The following is a 22,253-nucleotide window of genomic DNA, read 5'->3' on the forward strand; positions in this document are numbered from 1 at the left end:
AAGTGTCAGCAATAGTAATGATCCCACTAATGATCATTGTTCCATCTGTTTGTGTGTTTTCAGGTGTAATAACCGGACGCAGTGCGCTGTCGTGGCTGGACCAGATGCGTTTCCGGATCCCTGTCCTGGAACATACAAATACCTGGAAGTCCAGTATGAGTGCGTCCCATACAGTATGTATCAGAAAAACATTAACGTCTCTGCATCTCTCTTTTTTTTTTTTCAGAGATCACGTCACCCTAAATATTACAAAATCTTTTTCTTGCAGCTCAGTGGGAAACGTCAACGCAATAACTGATTTATTCCCTTCTTTTTCCCGCAGTTAAAAGTCTCTCCTTCATTTGAACTCATCCATTCCTATCTGCTGTGTGTGTGTGTGTGTGTGTGTGTGTGTGTGTGTGTGTGTGTGTGTGTGTGTGTGTGTGTGTGTGTGTGTGTGTGTGTGTGTGTGTGTGTGTGTGTGTGTGTGTGTGTGTGTGTGTGTGTGTGTGTGTGTGTGAAAGTTTGTGTGATGACTTTGGTTACTGTGAGCTCTGTGATAAACTATGTAAGCGCTGCACTTTGTCAAAATGAGTAAGTTGCCAGATAGCTAATGATAGCGTTTGGCCATGATAGATTCGCTCTTCTGTATCTTTAGTTATGAGACCGATGTGTCGCATCCATCTACCTGCAGGAATACCTGTGCACAAGCTGTGGTATTTACTCTGTTAGCTTTTCCTTTCGCCTGTGTTCGTCTTTTCTGATAAATGAAAGCCACACTAGCTTCACTGTTCAGTGAATTGAGTTTAATTGTTGCAGATAAAGCTACTGAGGAAACAAGGAAGTTTTATGCTAGCTATTTGCACAAATGCGGGGCTTTACACAGCCATTCACAAGTTTCGATTCAGTAAGATGTTTTTTATTTTATTTTATTAATTAATACTTTTAGTCAGCAAGGGTGCATTAAATTGATCAAAAGTGACAGTAAAGACATTAAAATGTTGCAAAAGTTTTCTTTTTCTCTTCATCAAATAATCCTGAAAAAAATGTACCATGGTTTCCACAAAAATATGAAGCAGCACAACTCTTTTCAACATTGATAATAATCTGAAACACTTCTTGAGCAGCAAATCAGCATATCAGAATGATTCCTGAAGGATCATGTGACACTGAAGACTGGAGTAATGATACTGAAAATTCTGCTTTGCATTACAGTAATAAATTACATTTTAAAATATATTCAAATAAAAAATGGTTATTTTAAATTGTAATATTATTTCACTGTTTTTACTGTATTTGTATCAAACAAATGCAGCCTTGGTGAGCATAAGAGACTTCTTTCAAAAAAACATTAAATAATCGTACTGACCCCAAACTTTTGAATGGTAGTGTAAATAAATAAATAAATATAAAAAAATATTTGGGGTGAAATATTACAGTCATGTAAAAAATGTAGATTTTTAAAAAATCAGTCCAGTAAATAATTTACTTGGTCAACAAAACTGTTTCTGTTCAACACAAAAGTAGAACCTTGAAGAATCTTCATTTAACTCTAAGAGAAAACATAATAGCATTGCTCTGTATTACTCATGCACTATTCAAGTCTTTTTTTTCCCTTATATAAGACAACCATGACTTCAGAAAGCATGGAATTTAACAACTTTTAATGTGGGTTTGTACTTTTTTTTAGTTTGATGGATGCTATTCTTAACTTTTGTTACATGGAAATTAGACAAATTTTGGATTTTTGAATTTAAAACATTTAAAATGTCATGCCAGTAATTCAAAATGGCAAAATGTTCACTTTTGGGTGAATGATTCCTTGAATATGAATATCAAATTGTCAATTAACACAACACAAACGGAACAACTCATCTGATGGCTTGAATCCTCAAAGTCTCGCATGTGTAATTTAATCTGAGTTATCCAGAGGATGTTTGAGATAGCTTTTATTTGTCACTGTCAGAGCTCATTCACGTGTGTTTGTGCCAGAGACACGTCGCCTGTTTATAATAATATTATCAGTGACAAATGCACCTCAGCGCATATTAAATCTGTCATTCTGCTGCTTTCTTGAAAGGAGAGTGAAGAAGGCTTGAAAGGCTTGATGAAGAGAGGATCAGATAGTGGAGGAAGGCTAGATAAATGAACTCAGTAATGAAGAGGTAGAAAAGGGCGGAGCTTGTAATTGCAGAGCAAGGTGGAAAATCACCTTTAAAGTTGTCCATTTATGTTCATGATTGTGCTGCATTCACTCACAAAAATAAATGTTTTATATATTTACGGTAGGAAATTTACAAAATATCTTCATGGAACATGATCTTTACTTAATATCCTAATAATTTTTGCCATAAAAGAAAAATCGATAATGTTGACCCATACAATGTATTGTTGGGTATTGCCACAAATATACCCGTGCGACATGTGACTGGTTTTGTGGTCCAGGGTCACATTTGTGTTCTGAATATGAACAAAAGTCTTACGGGTTTGGAACGACATGAGGGCAAGCAATTAATGACAGAATTTTCATTTATGGGTGAACCAACTAACCCTTTAATGCATTTCGTTAAAAATAAAAGTACTGACCCTGAACTTTTCAACGATAGTGTACATGCAATACAATAATTGCAAAAATAACTATTAGTGCAGAAATAACTATTTTTATTTGTGAGTTGAAACTCACTCAATTAAACATGTAATGTGTGACACATGTAATGAGGTCACGTCATAACAGTGCAAACAGTGCTGCATAATGCATACTGTTTCACACACTATTCTGAGAATCGTTGTATTCAGTATGCAGTGTGCACAACACGAGTGCATACGAGAATAACATTTAATAAAATGTGCCATATAAAACTATCTCAGTGTTTTTTTATCAACATTTATAAGCAATATCAAATTTGATTTGTTGTTGCAACACATTTTTCTAAAAATTTCAGTAAAATGCAAGATAACTTTAAAAAAAACATCTCTGAGACAATAGGTGGACAAAACTTTCAGAATTAAACATGCTAGGCGTGTGACAACAATGTAGCATACTGAAGTTGGAAATATGTATTGATTCATAATCTGTAGCCTACTCTTTTAGCATATTTAAAAAAATATATAGTAGGTAGTATGCTGTATACTGAACATGCATTCTGAGTCAGAGATAAGGGAAAGCGACGAATAGCTTTTGAACTCCAAACAGATAAGAGAAGTGCGAGAGAACAGATGGGCGGGGCTCTTGAAACCTAGTGGGCGGGGCATCTGAGGTCAGGTCAAAGTGATGTCTGTAATCAGGTCTTGGTTTGATCGAAGAAAGAGAAAAGAAATACTGAAGTCAGGGAAGGATATTTGGTCAGGGGGACAAATATGAAACCCTTTTGGTGTTTTGCTGTGGAAGATGGTGATAGGTATCATGTTTTTGCTGTAGGGAAGGCGTTTGATAAGAGAGTTTGACATGTGTTAGTATTCATTGAGAAAGACCACCAGTGAGTGTCTGACTGACAGCCAGCGTCTCTCCCATTACACATCAAATACAAAACGCACCGGGACAGTGAAGGTGATTTTGTGTTCATGCTGACCCTGAGTGATGGACACTGCTGTTGGTGTCTGGGGCTCATGGTGGCATTATTATGTACTTCAAGTTTGACCTTCAATTCTCCTGAAGAGTTTTTGAAGCACACACACACACACAAGCACACTCTCACCATCATCTATCATCAGTTCAACCGTGTAATCGTTCTGATTTTAAAATACTTGTTTGCCAGTTTAATGTGCAGAGTATTCTGACGTCAGCTTCTGTTTTAGTGTGTTTCCAAGCAGTTGCAAACTAATTAAAATCTAAAAAATGGAAGCTGTTCCACAGTGAGCGAGGGACAAATAACGGCTGCCTTCACATTGACTGCCGACGTCTAGCCAATGGTCTGTTCAGACTCTTTACCAGGTGTACCACAGATATTTAATTAGCGCTTAATTACTTTCGCCTTAAATCCAGTTCCCAATAATGCCGTTTCAGCAGGACTGAAGAGAATGGCTGGTCCAGCATGCATTGTGCCTGTGTGTGTTCAGATGCGGCCCTTTGTCTTTTGTGTGTCTGCATAGAGAGAATCGCTTTATGGATTCTGGCCTTTATGAGGGCAATAGAATGAGAGCTGATTGTTTTGGCAGGTTTTTTTGCACCTGCGTCTTTCTCTCGCTGTAATCAATCTTCCGTGCATAAGCTGATATCGCTCTGTGCAGTTCGCATTCAATGTTCTGTAGTCTTGCCAGACGATTCGCCATCATCGGCCTTTTAACAAACAACACCTGTGCTCAATCTGAGAGCACATGCTCCTTTACCTGTCGCAGAGTTACCAGGACGACCCGCTGTTTGCACAACACCGCCTCGTTGAGTGTCGTCCAATCAGAGCATGCGATCCGAGCGTGGAAACCAGTAGGCTGGTCATATTGGCGTCTGCCGACCTTTTGCTCGAATGCAGCTGTGTGATGTGCAACCAATCAGCAGTTAATTACCCTGATTCTGAACGCCAGTTAATTGGTCTTGGCAGTATCTGGATGCCATCAGGTGTTTATCATACGCAGGTGATTACAGGTATCGGTTGGGTCTGAATCCGATTAAAACCAGAGCCAAGACATCGGCTTGTTTCTGGACGTGTTCGCCCGCCCCTCCTGTGACCCGGCAAGCTGCGCTGAGAGGTTCAAAGGAGATTTGGAAAGATCAGAGCATCCAAATAAGCGTCTGCTGGGCTTTCGCCCCAAAATCACAGAATATAATCAATGTGGACAGCGCTGAAGACCGCCGCCTCGCTAGAAAACAGATTGCGCCCACAAGCAGCTCGTGGAAATAATCTAAATCTCCTTTCCAAACGGCTTGGCTCCTCTCGAAGCTTTTCGATCCAACTGTCCACAGAGGATGCGGATAAAATCAGTATCAGATTATGGATACGCAGAGACTGAAACGATAGCCTTGTGGGTTTATTAATTCAGGTTGTTTTTAGGTCAGTAATTGAATCAACGAGACCCATAATGAGTCCCATGTTTCATCTGCTTGTCTGAATTTTGACCCTGAAGAGGACATGTGGCCAGAACAGAAGTCGAGTCTGCGTTTCGACACAATAACTCGGGCGCAGATCGCTTCAACAATTTTTTTCTTCTGGAATATGGTGCAATTTGGTGTCCAATTATTTGAAAGCAGTAGAGACATCAATCCTGCTGTTGTTGTGAGAACTATTAGATATGCATTCTAAAATGATTACCTAGTATAAAATTAACTGCGCATGAAAAGTCAGTAGTTTTAAACACATCAAATTATCCTGCCCCCCTTTAAAATGGTGATTCTTAGTCTGAATAGGATAGGATATATGACAGGACAGGATATGATAGGATATAGTTCAGGATATGATAGGATAGGATTTAGGATAGGATAGGATAGGATAGGATGGGATGGGATAGGATATATAATGTCATGTCAAGTCATATCAATCTTTAGACATATCCCACATTTTAGTAACTTTAATAGCAAAAACTGCAGACCTCATAACAAAATGAATGAATATAAAATAAAACTGCTCGTATGGTATTTCATTTGATATCCTGAGGTTGATGATTGACATTAAGCACTGATCTTTTGTAGGAAAAGAAGAGGGGACAAAGTTTCAGATCCTATTTTGTTCACTTTAACGGAAAGGCATGGTTACATCCTGTATGTGTCTAAGTCAAATCACTGCTGAAGCATGGTAACGCTTTTAACCTTGTTAATCTAGTTTTCGTTATTAGCTGGCCATTTTCGATTTTAATTCAGAAGGATTATTCACGCATCAACACCTCAACACTCACACCTGCTGTTGAACATGTTCTGCCAGTGTGTGTGTGTGTGTGAGAGAGAGAGAGGGGATTTCATACACCTGACTGGTATTTCTGTGTGGTTTTGATCAAGTGTGAAGAGTGAGATTGACCGGTTATGTTTCGTGACAACTGGACTCTCTCTCTTCAGTTCAGAGAGCAGCTAGATATATTTGTGCATTTAAACTGTGCACAAAATAAGTAGCCTAGTTCCCTTTCGAACGGTCACTTCGTATTGCGTAGCTATACGCAGTGGGGAAACTCCTTTTCCTCGATTTACTGAAGCTTTTATTTAAAACGCATTTGCAGCTGCACAGCTAGCACATTGAGCGTGGCTCGCTCATAGGCTGTGCTGCAGCAACTGCTTAAACCAATGGCGCGGGCGCCTCAGACAGGCCACCAATGAACAACATTGTACGTCAGAGCTCCCAAAGGGGGCGTGGCCTTAGTCTATATCAGAGCCCCGCATTCGCCATTATAGCAGATTTCACTCCTTCAGCGACAACTGCATGTCTCTGACTGTTTTACTGAGCTTCGCCGTTTGAACAAGCCCTTCAGCCTGAGCGAGCATCTATTCAGCGGACTACGCCCTTTCTGCCGTTTTCCCCTGACGCCGTCTCACCTGTGGCTATCCGGCGACGACGACGATACATATCATTTTACTAGCAATTAATGTTTCTAATATGCCTGGTTCATCTTGTGCCACGTGCGGATGTAAGCTGCACGAGGCCGATGGACACGCGAGCTGCATTTCTTGCCTGGGAGTTCTCCACGCAAAATGCACTCTCTGCCGGCGGATGTGTGCCACGTGTGGATGCATCTGCATGAGGCTTATTACATCATGCGCTCGCGGCTAGCTCTCCTTTTGGACGGCAAACCGCCTCTTGCGCTCCCCCCGTTTCTTCCCTCGTCGAGCCTCGACGGAAGAAGCGCGTGGGTAGATGTTCGAGCGGCTAGCTCTCTTTACGACACAAGAGAGCTACCCCGCCCTCGGTTTGGCACGTCACACAGAAGCGCGTTTTCTCTGAAAATGCTCTCATGCGCTTGCCCGCTTCCTTCCCTCATTGAGCAGCGACGGAAGAAGCGCGCGGTCAGATGTGCGGATCGGCTTATTACGTCATGCGCTCGCGGCTAGCTCTCCTTTGGGACGGCAAACCGCCTCTTGCGCTCCCCCCCGTTTCTTCCCTCGTCGAGCCTCGACGGAAGAAGCGCGTGGGTAGATGTTTCGAGCGGCTAGCTCTCTTTACGACACAAGAGAGCTACCCCGCCCTCTGTTTTGCATGTCACACAGAAGCGCGTTTTCTCTGAAAATGCTCTCTCGTGCAGCAGCAACGCAAGAAGCGCGCGGTCAGATGTGCACGCGGCTATCTCTCTTTACGACACGAGAGCTACCGCTCCCTTACATTCTGTTCATCACGCAGAACCTTCTCCGTGATTCAGACACAACAGCGCGTTTTCATGCCTGGAATCAACCACGCTGAAACCGTTCTCTCTCACTGCAAGAACAAGCTGCCATTCTAAGCATTATAAGAGTTTTTCTCTGTCAATCCCCCTCTGTCAGTGGTGGATTCTGAGACTCTCGCCTCTCGGCTGGACTAAATCTTTTCACCAAAGCGAACGAGTTCACGTCGGCTCCGCCCCCGCGTGACTCACCCTCGTTGGCAACGTCCGGGAAAGGGGTTGATCGGGCTCAACGTTGACCCCGCCCCCATCTAAACCCAGTAGGAGTGCAATTGGAAGAAGAATGGCCAGCTAGTCATGTTGAATCACGATTCTAACAAAGCTATAACTGCAGTCTAGGGGCCCGGTAAACCGTGCACTGCTGCAAACTATCGCTGTTCTCACAGCAGCTCAAACAGAGTGAGAAATAAATGTTCCCCCACAGCCCCCGCTCACAGGTAGCTGGGAACGTTCTCAAATCAGTCATTAGGCCCGTTACAAGCGTGCCACTCATGCCGCACACTATCACTGCAGTCAGCGCGCCCGCTATGAAGCGTGCGCCGCCACAGATAGTCACTGCTCAAAATCCCATGACACTTCTCACAGCTCCCTGTCTAATTCAGGTGGCTGGAGATTTTATTATTGTCAACAGGCCCACTGCACTGTGTGCGCCTCTACAAACAAACGCCTTTTCACGGCGACCCACGTAAAGCACAAAAAGAGTATGTTTCACAATCACAACACACGGGTTCACGGTCCCCCTTCGCTAGGCGGCCCCCTCCCAGTTGTTACACTGACTTTTCCCCAGGCAAAAGCCTGTACAGTCAGTCCAACACTCAGTATGTGCACAAATCACAATGTAAGGGTATCAGGTCCCCTTGTGTTAGGCGGCCCATCCCAAACTGTGTATCAAACCCTAGCCACACGGGTGCAGGCCTGGCAAGCCATCCCCGGTGTGTCGAGTTGGGTCATAAACATTATAAAGTGAGGTTACTCGCTCCAATTCGCTCGCAGACCCCCAAAATTTCAGGCGGTAGTCGAGTCTTCAGTGAGAAGCAGCGTGGGTAACGTGCTTCGCGCCGAAGTACAGAATTTGTTAGCAAAAGGGGCGATAGAATTAATCCCTCCAGCGCAAACTTATTCAGGGTTTTACAGCCGTTATTTTCTAATTCCGAAAAAAGACGGCGGTCTCAGACCCATACTAGATTTGAGACATTTAAACAAAGCTCTCATGAGACGGCCGTTCAAAATGCTGACTATCAAACACATCCTAGCGCAAATTCGCCAGGGAGACTGGTTTGTAACAATGGATCTGAAAGAGGCGTACTTTCATATTCAGATAAACCCTCGTCACAGGCCATTTTTGAGATTCGCCTTCGAGGGTCAAGCCTATCAGTACACGGTCCTGCCCTTCGGCCTGTCCCTGGCACCCCGTACATTCACAAAGTGTATGGAGGCAGCGCTCTCTCCCCTGAGACATCAGGGAGTGCGCGTGCTGAATTATCTCGACGACTGGCTGGTGCTAGCACAGTCGAGAGCAGAGCTGGTAGCTCACAGAGATTTGATTCTCGGCCATTTGAAATGCCTGGGTCTCACAATCAATGTTGCCAAAAGCAAACTGACACCCAGCCAGACTGTAGTTTTTCTGGGCACAGTTTTAGACTCAGTGGAGATGACAGCGTGGCTCACACGAGAGCGCGCGCTCGCAGTGCAGACGCTAGCAGCCTCGTTCAGTGCCCCTGAAAAAATTTCAGAAACTTCTCGGCCTCATGGCAGCAGCATCGCCAGTACTCTGTATGGGATTACTGTGCATGCGCCCGCTGCAACACTGGCTGAAACGCCGTGTGCCAACCTATGCATGGCAGTCCGGCAGCCTGCGCATCATGGTGAATCACGGTTGTATAAGAGCCCTGATTCCCTGGCGAGCTCAGGACTGGTACATCAAGGGTGTGACCATGGGAGTAGTTTCCAGAAGGAAAGTAGTGTTTACAGATGCATCCAACCTAGGTTGGGGTGCTCTGCACGAGGGCAAGCTTGTCTCCGGCCTCTGGTCGAGCACGGAGCAGAGCTTACACATCAACTGTCTGGAAATGAAAGCGGTTGGTTTAGCCCTGAAAGCATTACTAACAAACCTAAAAGGCCACCATGTCCTGGTCCGCACGGACAACATGTCAGTGGTGGCCTATATAAATCACCAGGGCGGCATCAGGTCAGGCAGCCTGTATGCCCTAGCGAGAGAACTCCTTATATGGGCACAGAGCAATCTTCGCTCTTTGAGAGCAATGCATATCCCGGGCGTTCAGAATCTGGGCGCGGATATGCTCTCACGGGGCAACACTCCCCCAGGCGAGTGGTCCCTAAACCCTCAGACGGTTCGTCTGATATGGAGTGTGTTCGGAGAGGCCGAAATAGACCTTTTTGCCTCGAGATCCAACACTCATTGCAAGATGTTCTTCTCGAAAAGCAGGGATGCGTTGACCCATCGTTGGCCCAATCGCCCCCTATATGCTTTTCCCCCTGTCTCGATGATTCCACAGGTCATAAAGAGGGTCAGGGAGAGCGGGTGCCCAGTCCTGCTGGTGGCCCCTCTCTGGAGATCCAGACCGTGGTTTCCGGAGCTGATTCAGTTATCAGACACAGTCCCTTGGCCTGTTCCGACGAGGAAAGACCTCCTCTCCCAGGCGAAAGGGACGATATGGCATCCGCGTCCCGATTTATGGGTCCTCCATGTGTGGCCCCTAAACGGGTACCCGGGGACCTTCCAAGGAAGGTCCTAAACACTATCTCCGAAGCCAGGGCCCCGTCTACTAGGCGCCTATATGCTTTGAAATGGTCAGTGTTTTCCAGCTGGTGCTCGAAAAACTGTCTGGACCCAGAGTCATGTGAGGTAGATACAATATTATCCTTCCTGCAGGAGCTGTTGGATGCGGGCCGCTCCCCGTCCACGCTCAAAGTGTATGTGGCAGCTATTGCAGCGCATCATGCCCCGATAGCTGGCCAGTCGATAGGAAGGGATGATTTGGTGGTGCGGTTTTTGAAGGGTGCTAGGAGGATTAACCGCTCCAGACCCCCTTCTGTGCCCCTATGGGACCTCTCCAGGGTCTTAGGGGCCTTAAAGGGCCCACCATTTGAACCGCTACAGTCGGTTGATTTGAAACCTCTCTCGCTAAAGACTGCTCTCCTGCTGGCACTGGCATCTATCAAGCGAGTAGGGGATCTGCAGGCGCTCTCTGTGAGCCCTTCATGTTTGGAGTTTGGCCCAGGTGACTCTAAGGTCGTCCTCAAACCCAGGCATGGTTATGTGCCTAAAGTGCTTTCAACTCCGTTTAAAGCACAGGTCATTACGTTATTAGCCCTTCCCCCCTCTGCCGAAGATGGGGAGGTGAATTTTCTGTGTCCTGTCAGGGCACTGAGAATTTATCTGGAGCGTTCTGCGTCTTTCAGGCAGTCAGAACAGCTATTTGTCTGCTTTGGTGGCCGATCCAAAGGCGATCCAGTCACCAAGCAAAGGCTGTCTAGATGGATTGTGGATGCTATATCTATGGCTTATACTTCAATGGGTCAGGTTTGCCCCATAGGTATTAAAGCCCATTCGACTAGAGGCATGGCTTCTTCGTGGGCTTGGTCATCTGGTTTTCCTATTCAGGATATTTGTGATGCGGCCGGCTGGTCCTCGCCTTCCACATTTATGAAATTCTATAACATGGAAGTTCCTTCTCTGCATGCGAAGGTGCTTTCAGTATGATGAAGACCCGGCAGTGCCCGGTCTTCTCTACAGTGTACTGTGCATAATCATTCACATATATATATAAAACCCGCTTGCTGGTTAATTTCTAATTTACTAAATAGCCCCGACGGTGTCCGGGTTCATTAGTATATTGGGTTGGTATTGATACTGACATATATATTTTATAAGGCCCGACGGTGTCTGGTCTATATATATAAATATATTTTATATGGTTCGGACTTGTTGAGCTCAGGGGTCCTGAGTTCAGTGGCAACCAGTTACTGTCGGTGCGGCGTTTTGCATGGCGTCCCCACTGCGTATAGCTACGCAATACGAAGTGACCGTTCGAAAGGGAACTACTCGGTTACTATCGTAACCTCAGTTCCCTGAGATAGGGAACGAGTATTGCGTAGCCGGCCGCACTATAGTAACCTGTTGAGTTGTCGCTTCAGTCGTGGAACCTGCTATAATGGCGAATGCGGGGCTCTGATATAGACTAAGGCCACGCCCCCTTTGGGAGCTCTGACGTACAATGTTGTTCATTGGTGGCCTGTCTGAGGCGCCCGCGCCATTGGTTTAAGCAGTTGCTGCAGCACAGCCTATGAGCGAGCCACGCTCAATGTGCTAGCTGTGCAGCTGCAAATGCGTTTTAAATAAAAGCTTCAGTAAATCGAGGAAAAGGAGTTTCCCCACTGCGTATAGCTACGCAATACTCATTCCCTATCTCAGGGAACTGAGGTTACGATAGTAACCGAGTAGTTTTAACCACCTTAACTAAAATTAAAGTATTTTAAAGACGGCAGACAGTCTTTCACTGTGAAAGTGTAAATTGTTTGTAGCTCCCTAATCCACAATAAAGCCATATGATTTACATATGGACTACAAACATATTTGGATTTCCAGTGAACCATTATGTCTGTAAGTTATTGAAAATATTGAAACAAAATCCAGGCAAGTCTCATTAAGATGGTGCTTTAAAGTACGCTTATTTTAATGTCTTGACTAACATACTAAAGCACATGTAAATAACTTTAATGTGATAGTATTTGTAACAGCAGTGTGTTATTCGATATTGAATTTGAAGTGAATATATTTTAAATGCACTAAACAGCAACTTCATTACAAATGTGTAATTGCAACCAATCAACCAATCAGTCAATTAATCAATGAATCAATCAATAGGTATATTTTAGTTTACTGTAAATGCTTGTCAGGACATTCCACAGTACATTTTAACCATATTTCAAAGACAATTGAAGTAATTATGAAATTACATACAGATGTACTTAAAAGTATCAAAAAACTCTCTCAAGTTCAACTAATTTCATTTATTATAAACATAAACTTTAATGCATTTTCATTTAATTGCAAACGGTTCCAACAGGAAGTTGCTGCCAATAAGATGCAACAATATTAGCATTTGCATTTGTCATTGTAGTCGTTCTCCATAGTCCGTGTTTGTGTGTTTGACTTTGTAAAGAGCTGGTGTCAAGCGTTAATTGTTGATCCTGCAGTTCGGTGGAAATCACAGTCCCAAAGCACTTAATTTCCCTTTAACTCTCACACTCACAAACCCTCCAGACGCACTACAGCAATCAAGCACAATCACCACCATCACAACATCCATTCATTTTTAGATTTTTAAGTGCTGTCCGGGTCTCCTGTGTCTGAGACGGGTGAATCTGACCAAATGTCTGAGTGGCATTTCAGCACTAAATAAAAAAGAAATGGCATTTTGCATTAGGCTTACGCGTTATCTGAAGCGATGTATACCGTTATTCAAGGTCCATTTTCAGTTTGTGTTTGTGGAAACAAAGCTTGACCTTGGTGTCGCGGGCGTCATGTTTTTCCATTGAGCTTCAGGAATGAAAATTCAGGAACAGAAGAATGAAAAAGACCCCTACATAACATAATGTGTTCAAATGCAAGTTTGTTCTTTTTTTTTTCTTTTTCTTTTTTTTTTCAGTGATGACTGTCCTTAGATGTATTACAATTAAAGTGCAAAAATGCATTTTTATTTACTGTAAATCAGCATACTGTAAATAAAGGCTTTACAATTTTAAGGGATAGTTCACCCAGACATTTTAATTCTCTTCATTTACTCACCCTCAAGTTGTTCCAAACCTGTATGAATTTCTTTCTTCTACTGAAAACAAAAGACTTCATCGACTTCCATAGTATTTTTTTTTTCATACTGGAAGTCAATGGTATGAAGCCCCTAAAAGGACATGGTGAAGAAAAAAAAAATAGATGGGAGGAATAATTTTTTTAATTTTTTGCTTTCTCTCACATATGTTCTGGTTCCCCCGAGAAACTTTGCGTTCACTCGCAAAGAACACAAAGGTTTTGCAAGCAAATGGGGAACACTAAACATTTGCGAGTGAACGCAAAACCATTGAGTTATTATTTTTCCTCCCATCTCATATTTTTTCCATCCCCATGTCCCCTTAGGGGCTCCGTACAATGGGGCCCGTCAGTTCCTCAAAATATCTTATTTTTTATTCAGCAGAAGAAAGAAATTCATACATATTTGATACAACTCTAGAGGTGGGTGAAATATCCCTTTAAATTAATAATAATAATAATAGCTATTATTAGTATTATTATTATTATTATTATTATAACAACAACAATAATAATAATAATAACAATATTATTATTATCATCATTATTAAATATATAATAATGATATATATAAATAAATAATAATGCTAATAATTAGTAACCATTAGTAATTATTATTAATAATAATATGTAATAAATAAATAAATATATTTTTACTTGATGAGATATTTGCTTAATTGTCATGAGGACAATGTCTGCATGCAAATAGTAGTAGTAGTAATAATGTGAAATAAATAAAAAGGCTTTATTGACTCTAAACCAAGGGATAAAAACTTATTTCTTTGATTTGACTGTATTTCTTTTCCCGGACAGCTGTCATGACCCCACTCTGTCTCTCTCTCTCTCTCTCGCTCTCTGCGAGTCAAAATGATTGTCATGTATTGACATGCTAGTTGTAACACGGTTGCCTTGGTGATTGATACATTGACATGGTTCAAGTGATGTAGTTGCCTGTAGTGATGGAAGACACCTGGACACTTGAGGAAATGTGCTGGATTCACTCTGACGTGCGTGCGTGTGTGTGTGTCTGTGTGTGTGTGTGTGTGTGTGTGTGTGTGTGCGCGCTCAGCTCAGCCAGTGAAAAACCTGTAGCCTGTAGTCGCTAAATCATCTGTGCTGACATGCTCTAATATGTTTACTCTTATCAGCTACACACACATTTTGATTCATTCATAATTCACTGCATAGACAGGCCACAACAACACTTGCCCCGCCACCTTAGAGGTCAAATAGCAAACGGTTTAATCCGACTTTAAGGCTGTTGCTAGTTTGGACTTTATCTGACAACTTGAAAATGGCTCTTAATACACCTGTTTTCTTGCTCCTAATGAAGCATTTCACTGAAATCAGGAGACAAAACACGTTTCTAATCAGCCGTTTAGCACAGACTTAAAGTCAGTGTGAAATGCCATTCACATTTTACTTGCGTAATGTGATAAATTTCAGAGGGAAGCAGCATATTCAAAGATAAAATATGAGATGGATCCATCTGGAATTGATTGGATGATGAAAAGTTTCTATGACAGGTGGTGGGAAAGGATGACAGTAGGAGCGTCACTCGCGAGCCGAGAATATTTCAGCCCAGAATGTGCTAAATAAAATAGTATTACTTAAAATAACTTCACTGTCAGTCTCGTCCCTTGTGAAAAACTAGTGCACATAACTTTACTGAATGTACACTTTTAAAAGTAAAAGTAAAAAAACAAAAACAACTACTTGCAGATAATAATATTAATGAAATAAAAGGCCATTTAAAGAGAGTATTTAACAGTTTCTTAACTAATAATCTTTCGTCATATTTTAGTGAAGTACACTTTTTTTGATGTGTTGACTAACATGTTAAAGCATGTCAAGTACTTGATTATATTTTTATAATTTTATATATTATCATAATAATATGATATTATAATTTTAAATGTGTAATTACAAAAAATATTTCAATACTGTCTTTTAGTTTACTATAAATGCTTATTAATAAGCTCGACAGTACAATTTGATTATAATTTTAAGTACCCTATTCTAATTTTATATTTTATGCAATATTATCTTTAAAGTTAATATATTTTAAATTCCAACCTTTTTTCAAATTAATATAGACATATTCTAGTGTGATTACCACTGAACTGCAGGTACAACAGTGCAATTATGAAATTACACTAAAGATACATTTAAAGTCCAACTGAAATCAAAATTGACCCTATTTAATTTGTTAGCGCATATTATAGTTTTGTGGTGAAAAATTAATCCGTGCAAGTTAATACACAGAAAAAAATTGTTTGCCGTCGTAATCTTTAATCAAAGTCTGAAAAGTTACTTCTGGTCTGGAATGGCGTTCCTTCTCTGATGATGTAGGTTTGACGGCTTGGGTTGGGAAACGCTTAACCACTCCCCTCAAACCGTTAGTCTGTTATGAGCAGAGATGGAGAGGAGGAGCGCTAGAGTAAAACCCTGCCCTCTGTTCAATATTCCTTTTCACTGGGAAATACGTCACAGCACTGGAGAAAAGTCGTTTGCAACTTCCGGTTCACGCGGACTTCAAATACACATTTAATATTTTTTTTTTAACTATAATACATGTTCATGTTATTGCAATTAACATGCAATTACGTTTCCAAAAACATTACTGTAAGTTCACACTTAAAGGTGCAATAGGCTTGTGTGTGACATCACAGCTTGTGGGCGGGGCCTCGTCTCACGTTCCTTTCCATGTTGAATTTGTGTAGTGTGATTTTGAGCTGTTGTGGTACAAACACACCTCTGAAAATAATCTCAGTCTTTGAATCTCTAATCACTTTGCTACCCTCTGGCTTGAGGTGTGTGTGTGTGTGTGTGTGTGTGTGTGTGTGTGTGTGTGTGTGTGTGTGTGTGTGTCAGAGAAATGACCTTGTCTCACAATTACATGATTTCTCTTGGACAATGAAACCCAGCTGGTACCCATGGCAGCAGAGTGGTGTCCATGGCAACTTGCTGGTCCTCGCTATGGTGACCTTGATTTTAGGGGTCTTCTGACATCTTATGTCAATAAGCCCCACCCACATTGCCTTAATGCCAACATGAGCACATCTATGAATGAATCAGAAATAGAAGCTCAGTTCCACAATCTGGTAAGGTGCCTGTCTAGTGGAAAATTAAGCAGTCAGTAAAGTTAACATTATTTAGTACAAAGCAATAATAAAACATCTTTTTTTTTTCTTTTAAATGGTTACATTTATCCGTGTTTGTTCTATAATTTTTAATTAGATTGTGAATCAATTTACTTACCCACTTACCATTTTGGTTCACCCAAATATGAAGTTTCTGTCATCATTTACTCACCCTTGTGTCGTTCCAAACCTGTAAGACTTTTGTTGACTTTGATGCTTCAAAAAGTTCATAAAGATATCGTAAAACTAATCCATATGAATTGAGGGGTTTAATCTGAATTTTCTGAAGAGACTTGATCACTTTATATTATGATTTAATTTAGGCTTTTATTCACATATAAAATATTCATCAACTCACACACCAGTTGTGGTAAACTGAAGCTCAAACGTGCGAGAACCATTGAGGTTTTTTCTTGTGTGTTACGCAGCACGTTTGAGCTTCAGCAAGAACCAATGAGTTTTTTTTGTGTGTGCGTCAAGCAGGTTCGGTCGAGCTTCTGTTTATTTTCGCTGAAAGTTTAAATGTGAATAAAAGCCTAAATTCAATCTGTTCATCATATAAATACCTATATTGAACAGGGGTGCACAACTCAGTTCATTAATGGGCCACTGTCCTGCAACCCCAACTAAACACACCTGAATCAGCTGATCAAGATCTTACTCCAGGTCCAATTTTGGATAACCCTCTTTTAGGGGTTCCACCATGGGATCATCTAAAGGATTTAGTTTTAATTAACTACATTTTTTTTATTTCATTTTTTTTTTTAAAGTCCCCCTGTAGTCAATAATTGTATCCCTTAAATCTCATCTTTGATCACCAGAATGACATATTTAAATGTTTTTTTTTCTTTCAGATTAATTCAGATTAACACCCTTGCTTCATTGAGGTATACGCGGATCAATGGATATATATATATGATTAGCCTTTTGCTTGACTATGTTATCAAGCAGCTAATAATGTTTTGCTAATGCTACACAAACCATGTTCCCGTTCGCCATCTCAGTCTACCATTTAAACATCAGCATCCTTTGAAATGCTTTGAACATCATACAATGTCAGGCATATAGTTCACCATAACATCATAATATACATACATAATTCACCTGCTATATTGCTAAAAGTACCCAATTTTTCATATCAACAGAAAAATATACCAGGATAACCTGGCTTCTCTTGAGACTCCACTGCTTCAGAGCGGTCATACTGTAGTTAATGATATGCTAAAGCCCGCCCCCCTCGTGACGTGATTGGTTAAGGTTGTTTGTGACGGAAGGAATTCTGGTGATTTCAAACCGTTTTTCTTTTACTGCAGTTTTAAGGAGAAAATACTCAGCAATCGTGTTGATTTATGAATTTGCACATGGTTTGTCTTAAAGCGTATTAAAAACACCACATAGACATATAAACAACATTAAAAACTTGATTTTCACCACAGGGGGACTTTAAAATACATTTTCTGAATTAAACAGCTCGTTAAACAGAAAAAAAAAAACATTAAACATGAAACTATTATGCAATCATTTCCATTAAAATTGAGTCAAGAATGCTAGGGTTCTTATGGAAACCATTAAAAGGTGTCTACAAATGTGAACAACAAGGCCGCTCATAAGGATTTATAAAAGAGTTCTCTCTAGCTGGCTTTTTTTTTTTTTTTTTTTTTTTACTGTTTGGGTGGTAATCTGGTTAATCCTGTTTTATCAAAATAAATGATTATAGAACAGATTTTAGCCATTGTGTGTGTTTGTGTGTGTGTGTGCGTGTGCGTGTGTGTCTGTGTGTGTGTGATCTGGCATATGTGATTACAACGTTAATGTGGTTGTCCTTCCCCTGTCCTCCTCTGTCCTTCCTGTGTCCTCGTGAACCAAAACATACTGAACGATGTTTTTATTTTTATTTTTTATAATGTTATGTTATTTGTATATTAACTGTATTTTGTATAATTACAATTTAAAATAACTGTTTTATATTTGAATATATTGTAAAATTAATTTTTTCCCTGTGATACATACTGAATTTTCACATGATCCTTCAGAAATCATCCTTATATCATCCTAATTGCTTCTCAACAAACATTTCTGGAAAACTGATACTGATACATTCAGGATTCTTTGATGAACAGAAGGTTTAAATGATAAGCTTTTATTTGAAATAGAAACAGAGGTTCATAACAGAGGTTTTGTGAGATTTCTCTTACTTCCAAGCTATTGTTTGTCCTTAAACTTTAGTTAAGTAAGCCTCACATACACATTAACAAATTACTGTATGAATGTTGTTTCATAAACAGATTTATGTGATTAATGATATGACATGTCAGCGTGTGTCTCACTGTTTGATTTCAATGCTGAATTCTCTTTCATAACTCACTGTTTTATTCATACAGTACTCCTTCCTTAGAGACACGCACACACACACACACACACACACACACACACACACACACACACACACACACACACACACACACACACACACACACACACACACACACACACACACACACACACACACACACACACACACTCTATAATTTGAGTTTTTCTGTTTCCCCACAGGACTCTGCTGAATGGTTTGCTGGTACTCAAATATGTTTTATTTCTTGTGTTTAGTCGGGTGCACGAAATATGAATTCTGAGACAAATCTGAGGCAAACTTTGGGAATCTTGCTTGAGTCTGACACTGTCAATCGTGACAAAGATGTGTATCATAGAGTCTGACAGTCTGATGGCACACAATTTGACAAGCAACATTCATAAAGGACAAGCAAAAATCACACAGTTTGCACCCGACTTCATTGTAACACAAGAACGGATGCTTATGGTTTCTTTTATTCTCAGGTTGTTCTGGAAAAGAAGAAAAAGTCCAATCATTATTTTATTGCTCTGATATTCTCTCTTTGTCTCTGTTTTTTCTCCTCCATGCCTAAAAATAGAGGTGGAACAGAAAGGTAAAGACGTGTTTCTTTCACCCCGTATATAAGCATCTGTATGTTGGTTCCCTCGCAACATGTTTAACATTTTCTCAAGTAAACCATCATACATTTATTCATTACTAGAGAGATTATTTTTGACACTGGCTCAATGTTACAGTGATATTTAAAAGTCAAACACACTGTGTGTTTGGTAATATTATATGTTATTGGAGGAAATGTTATGTATGTGGCGGAGATGGTGCTGTGGTGGGCTCATGTTTTTTTCGTAGTGTTCACCCTCATTTCAGTTCATGTGTGTTATAATGCTCTTCTTCTGGTGCTGCTGAAAATGTAGAAAAAAACCTTGTGTCATCATGTGACATTTATATTTTACAAAGCATTTTATTGGATGAATATGAGTGCAACGTGATGCCATGAATTAATGTTCGTGTTTTTAAAGGAGAGGTTTATTTATTTTTTATTTATTTTATTATTCATTTATTTTTGATTTTATTTATTTATTTATTTTATTTGTTTGTTTGTTTGTTTGCTTGCAGTAGCATTGTATCTATATACAGTACAATAACAAAAACATTCAAAGCTGCATTTATCAGGCACGCACAAACTCAATTAGGCAGACATCAAACTTGCAAACACATGCAAATGAGCTAACACTTGAAATGATAGTAAATAGTAATAAAACAAACAAACACCCTAATTTACATAACTGAATAGAAATTAGAAATGATCAGCATGTTTATTTCATAAAATAATTATTTAGCTAAAAAAAAATCATAAAATGTTTTGAAGGGACCTCTTGGGAAACTAGAGATGACTCGTTTTTGAAACCATTTAAAAGCAATTTAAATGAACAGTCCAAGGGAACTCATTAAAATGAATCAGACTTCTCAATGTGACTTGAGAGAGAGAGAGAGAGAGAGGTTTCATTATTGCTTCAGATCGCAATAATGTGCAATATCCATTGAAAAAAGTATTATTACTTGGAAAGCTTCAATTTTTTGAAAAGTGCTGCGTTACTGTCACACTATTGAAAATGTAGTAAATTAGTTATTAAATTATTAGTAAATTCTTATTTGTGAGGTGTCAAGCACAACAAAACACTAATGTTTATACTCAGTATAGAAATACTGATTAAGATTGAAAAAAAAAAAGTCCTATCTGGTAAAAAAAGAGAAAACACAAGAAAAATGTTCTTTGAAATGTTGTTTGAAATGAACATTTTGTTTACAAGCAGAGAACAATCAATACATATTTGTTTAAACAACTTGCAACCTTTATGTCCATTTTGTAAACCTTAATCATAATCACATTAAGATTGCGCATCAAAGCACACTCCCTGATATGCAGGTTTGCTGATTATGCAATAATGCAAGACAGAGAATGTCTAAAAAACATTTAATTAATATTTATTAGTTTCATCCTGAATTTATGACAAATGGCAGCATTTGTTGTTGAATTTGCCTCGGCATTCAAACACGCTTCACGTGTACGTTGAGTTTGTCTGTTCAGGCCTATACATATTATGAACCTTTTTCATCTGCCAGGTAATTAGATCTTATAGCATCAGTGTATCGGCTAAGTGCTCGCAACCCCCCGTTAGCACTTTAACAGTAATGATATTCATAATCTAATTCCCATTTAAAACATCCAGTGAAGCCCAATCAATAACCCAGCCAATGAGCTGACAGCATTTTAAATGACATCATTATGATGATAGTGCTGCTAACCTTCAGGGTGACACCATCAGATGAGAAACAGAACATAAGAACTGCTATAACTCTCTCTCTCACACACACACACACACACACACACACACACACACACACACACACACACACACACACACACACACACACACACACACTCAAAAAAAAAAAAAAAAAAAAGTCCTTAAAAACAAACGTATTAATATCACCGTGACCTGCACATGAAATATTCCAAAACATTAACTTGGCAGGCTGAATAGGAAATGTGACCATTTTGGTTTCCAACGGCCTCTTGAATTTTGATCGTTTCGTGTTCTCAGCAGCCGTTGAATCATCTCACACAACACACTGGGTCATGATTATTTTTGTAGCACATCACACATCCCATCCATGTTGGCATCTGTCTAATTTGACCAGCTTCTACCAAGTGGCAGATGAATATGAACCAAAATAGTTTTTATTTACACACACAACCACACACTTTTTTTCTTTTTAAAGAAATTGGTATATCATTCACATTAAAGGCACACTATGTAAGATTTTTAGTTCAAAATATCCAAAAACCACTAGAAGAATATTCTATATTTTGTTGATTTGTGTACTTACATTATCCCAAATGTTTCTATGAATGTTTAAATCCAGAGAAATAAGCAGTTTTAACCAGGAGACGTACCGTGTCCGTGCGTCGCCTATCAATGACATCATACAAGTGTTACTCTCGGTTTCCAGTTTTATTCTGTAGAAACCCTGGAAACACCAAAGACGATTTAATATATTGTGTATTAGAGAGGTGAGCAGCTGTTTTGATACATTCATCGACAGAAAACTAATCGTTGTTATACAGCTCAACACAATTAGTCTTTTTGTTTAAATCTCGTTTTCTTGATTTACCGCGAGTACCATATTTACCATGCCTAATATCGATCTAGCTCATATCATATAGCATCATAGTCTCATATTGCAGCCGCCGAGCGAACGCACAGAGTAGCATTATAACAACTTTCATCACACTCAAATGTATATAATATGATAAAACAGCGCTGTGTTACCCCACATACACATGGCCGGAAGAAGCGGAAGCGGCATCTACAGCATAATTAAAGCTCCACTGCTCTCGAGCTATAACGTTATTCCGCCATAACGTTAATACATCTTTGATACAGTACTGGTCATCCATGAATAGGATTTCTGCCCATCGTATTCTCCACCGGCTGTAGAGGTGAAGACAACAACTCCCATGATTCTGCAAAATTAAGGCGTCATCAAGCTACGTAACGCCTTTGTTTTGAATAAACGACCTCTAGTGGTGAACAATTGCATAGTGTACCTTTAAATTGATAAAAAATTTGAGTAAAGACATTTGAAATTGACACCA

General features: G+C 40.1%; 1 protein-coding gene across 1 annotated transcript in view; it reads left to right on the forward strand.

Annotated features, from left to right (window-relative positions):
• The window catches only part of LOC308687291 (adhesion G protein-coupled receptor L3), a gene marked incomplete at its 5' end in the record, with an annotated part of 274,566 nt that overhangs the window by 122,452 nt on the left and 129,861 nt on the right, over positions 1-22,253 (forward strand). The window contains one exon of the mRNA XM_081359704.1: positions 64-173. Coding sequence (XP_081215830.1) covers positions 64-173 — 110 coding nt within the window. The remainder of the gene's footprint in view (positions 1-63; positions 174-22,253) is intronic.

This window comes from Scardinius erythrophthalmus (assembly GCF_964197995.2).
Source record: "Scardinius erythrophthalmus genome assembly, chromosome: 2".
Taxonomy (NCBI): domain Eukaryota; kingdom Metazoa; phylum Chordata; class Actinopteri; order Cypriniformes; family Leuciscidae; genus Scardinius; species Scardinius erythrophthalmus.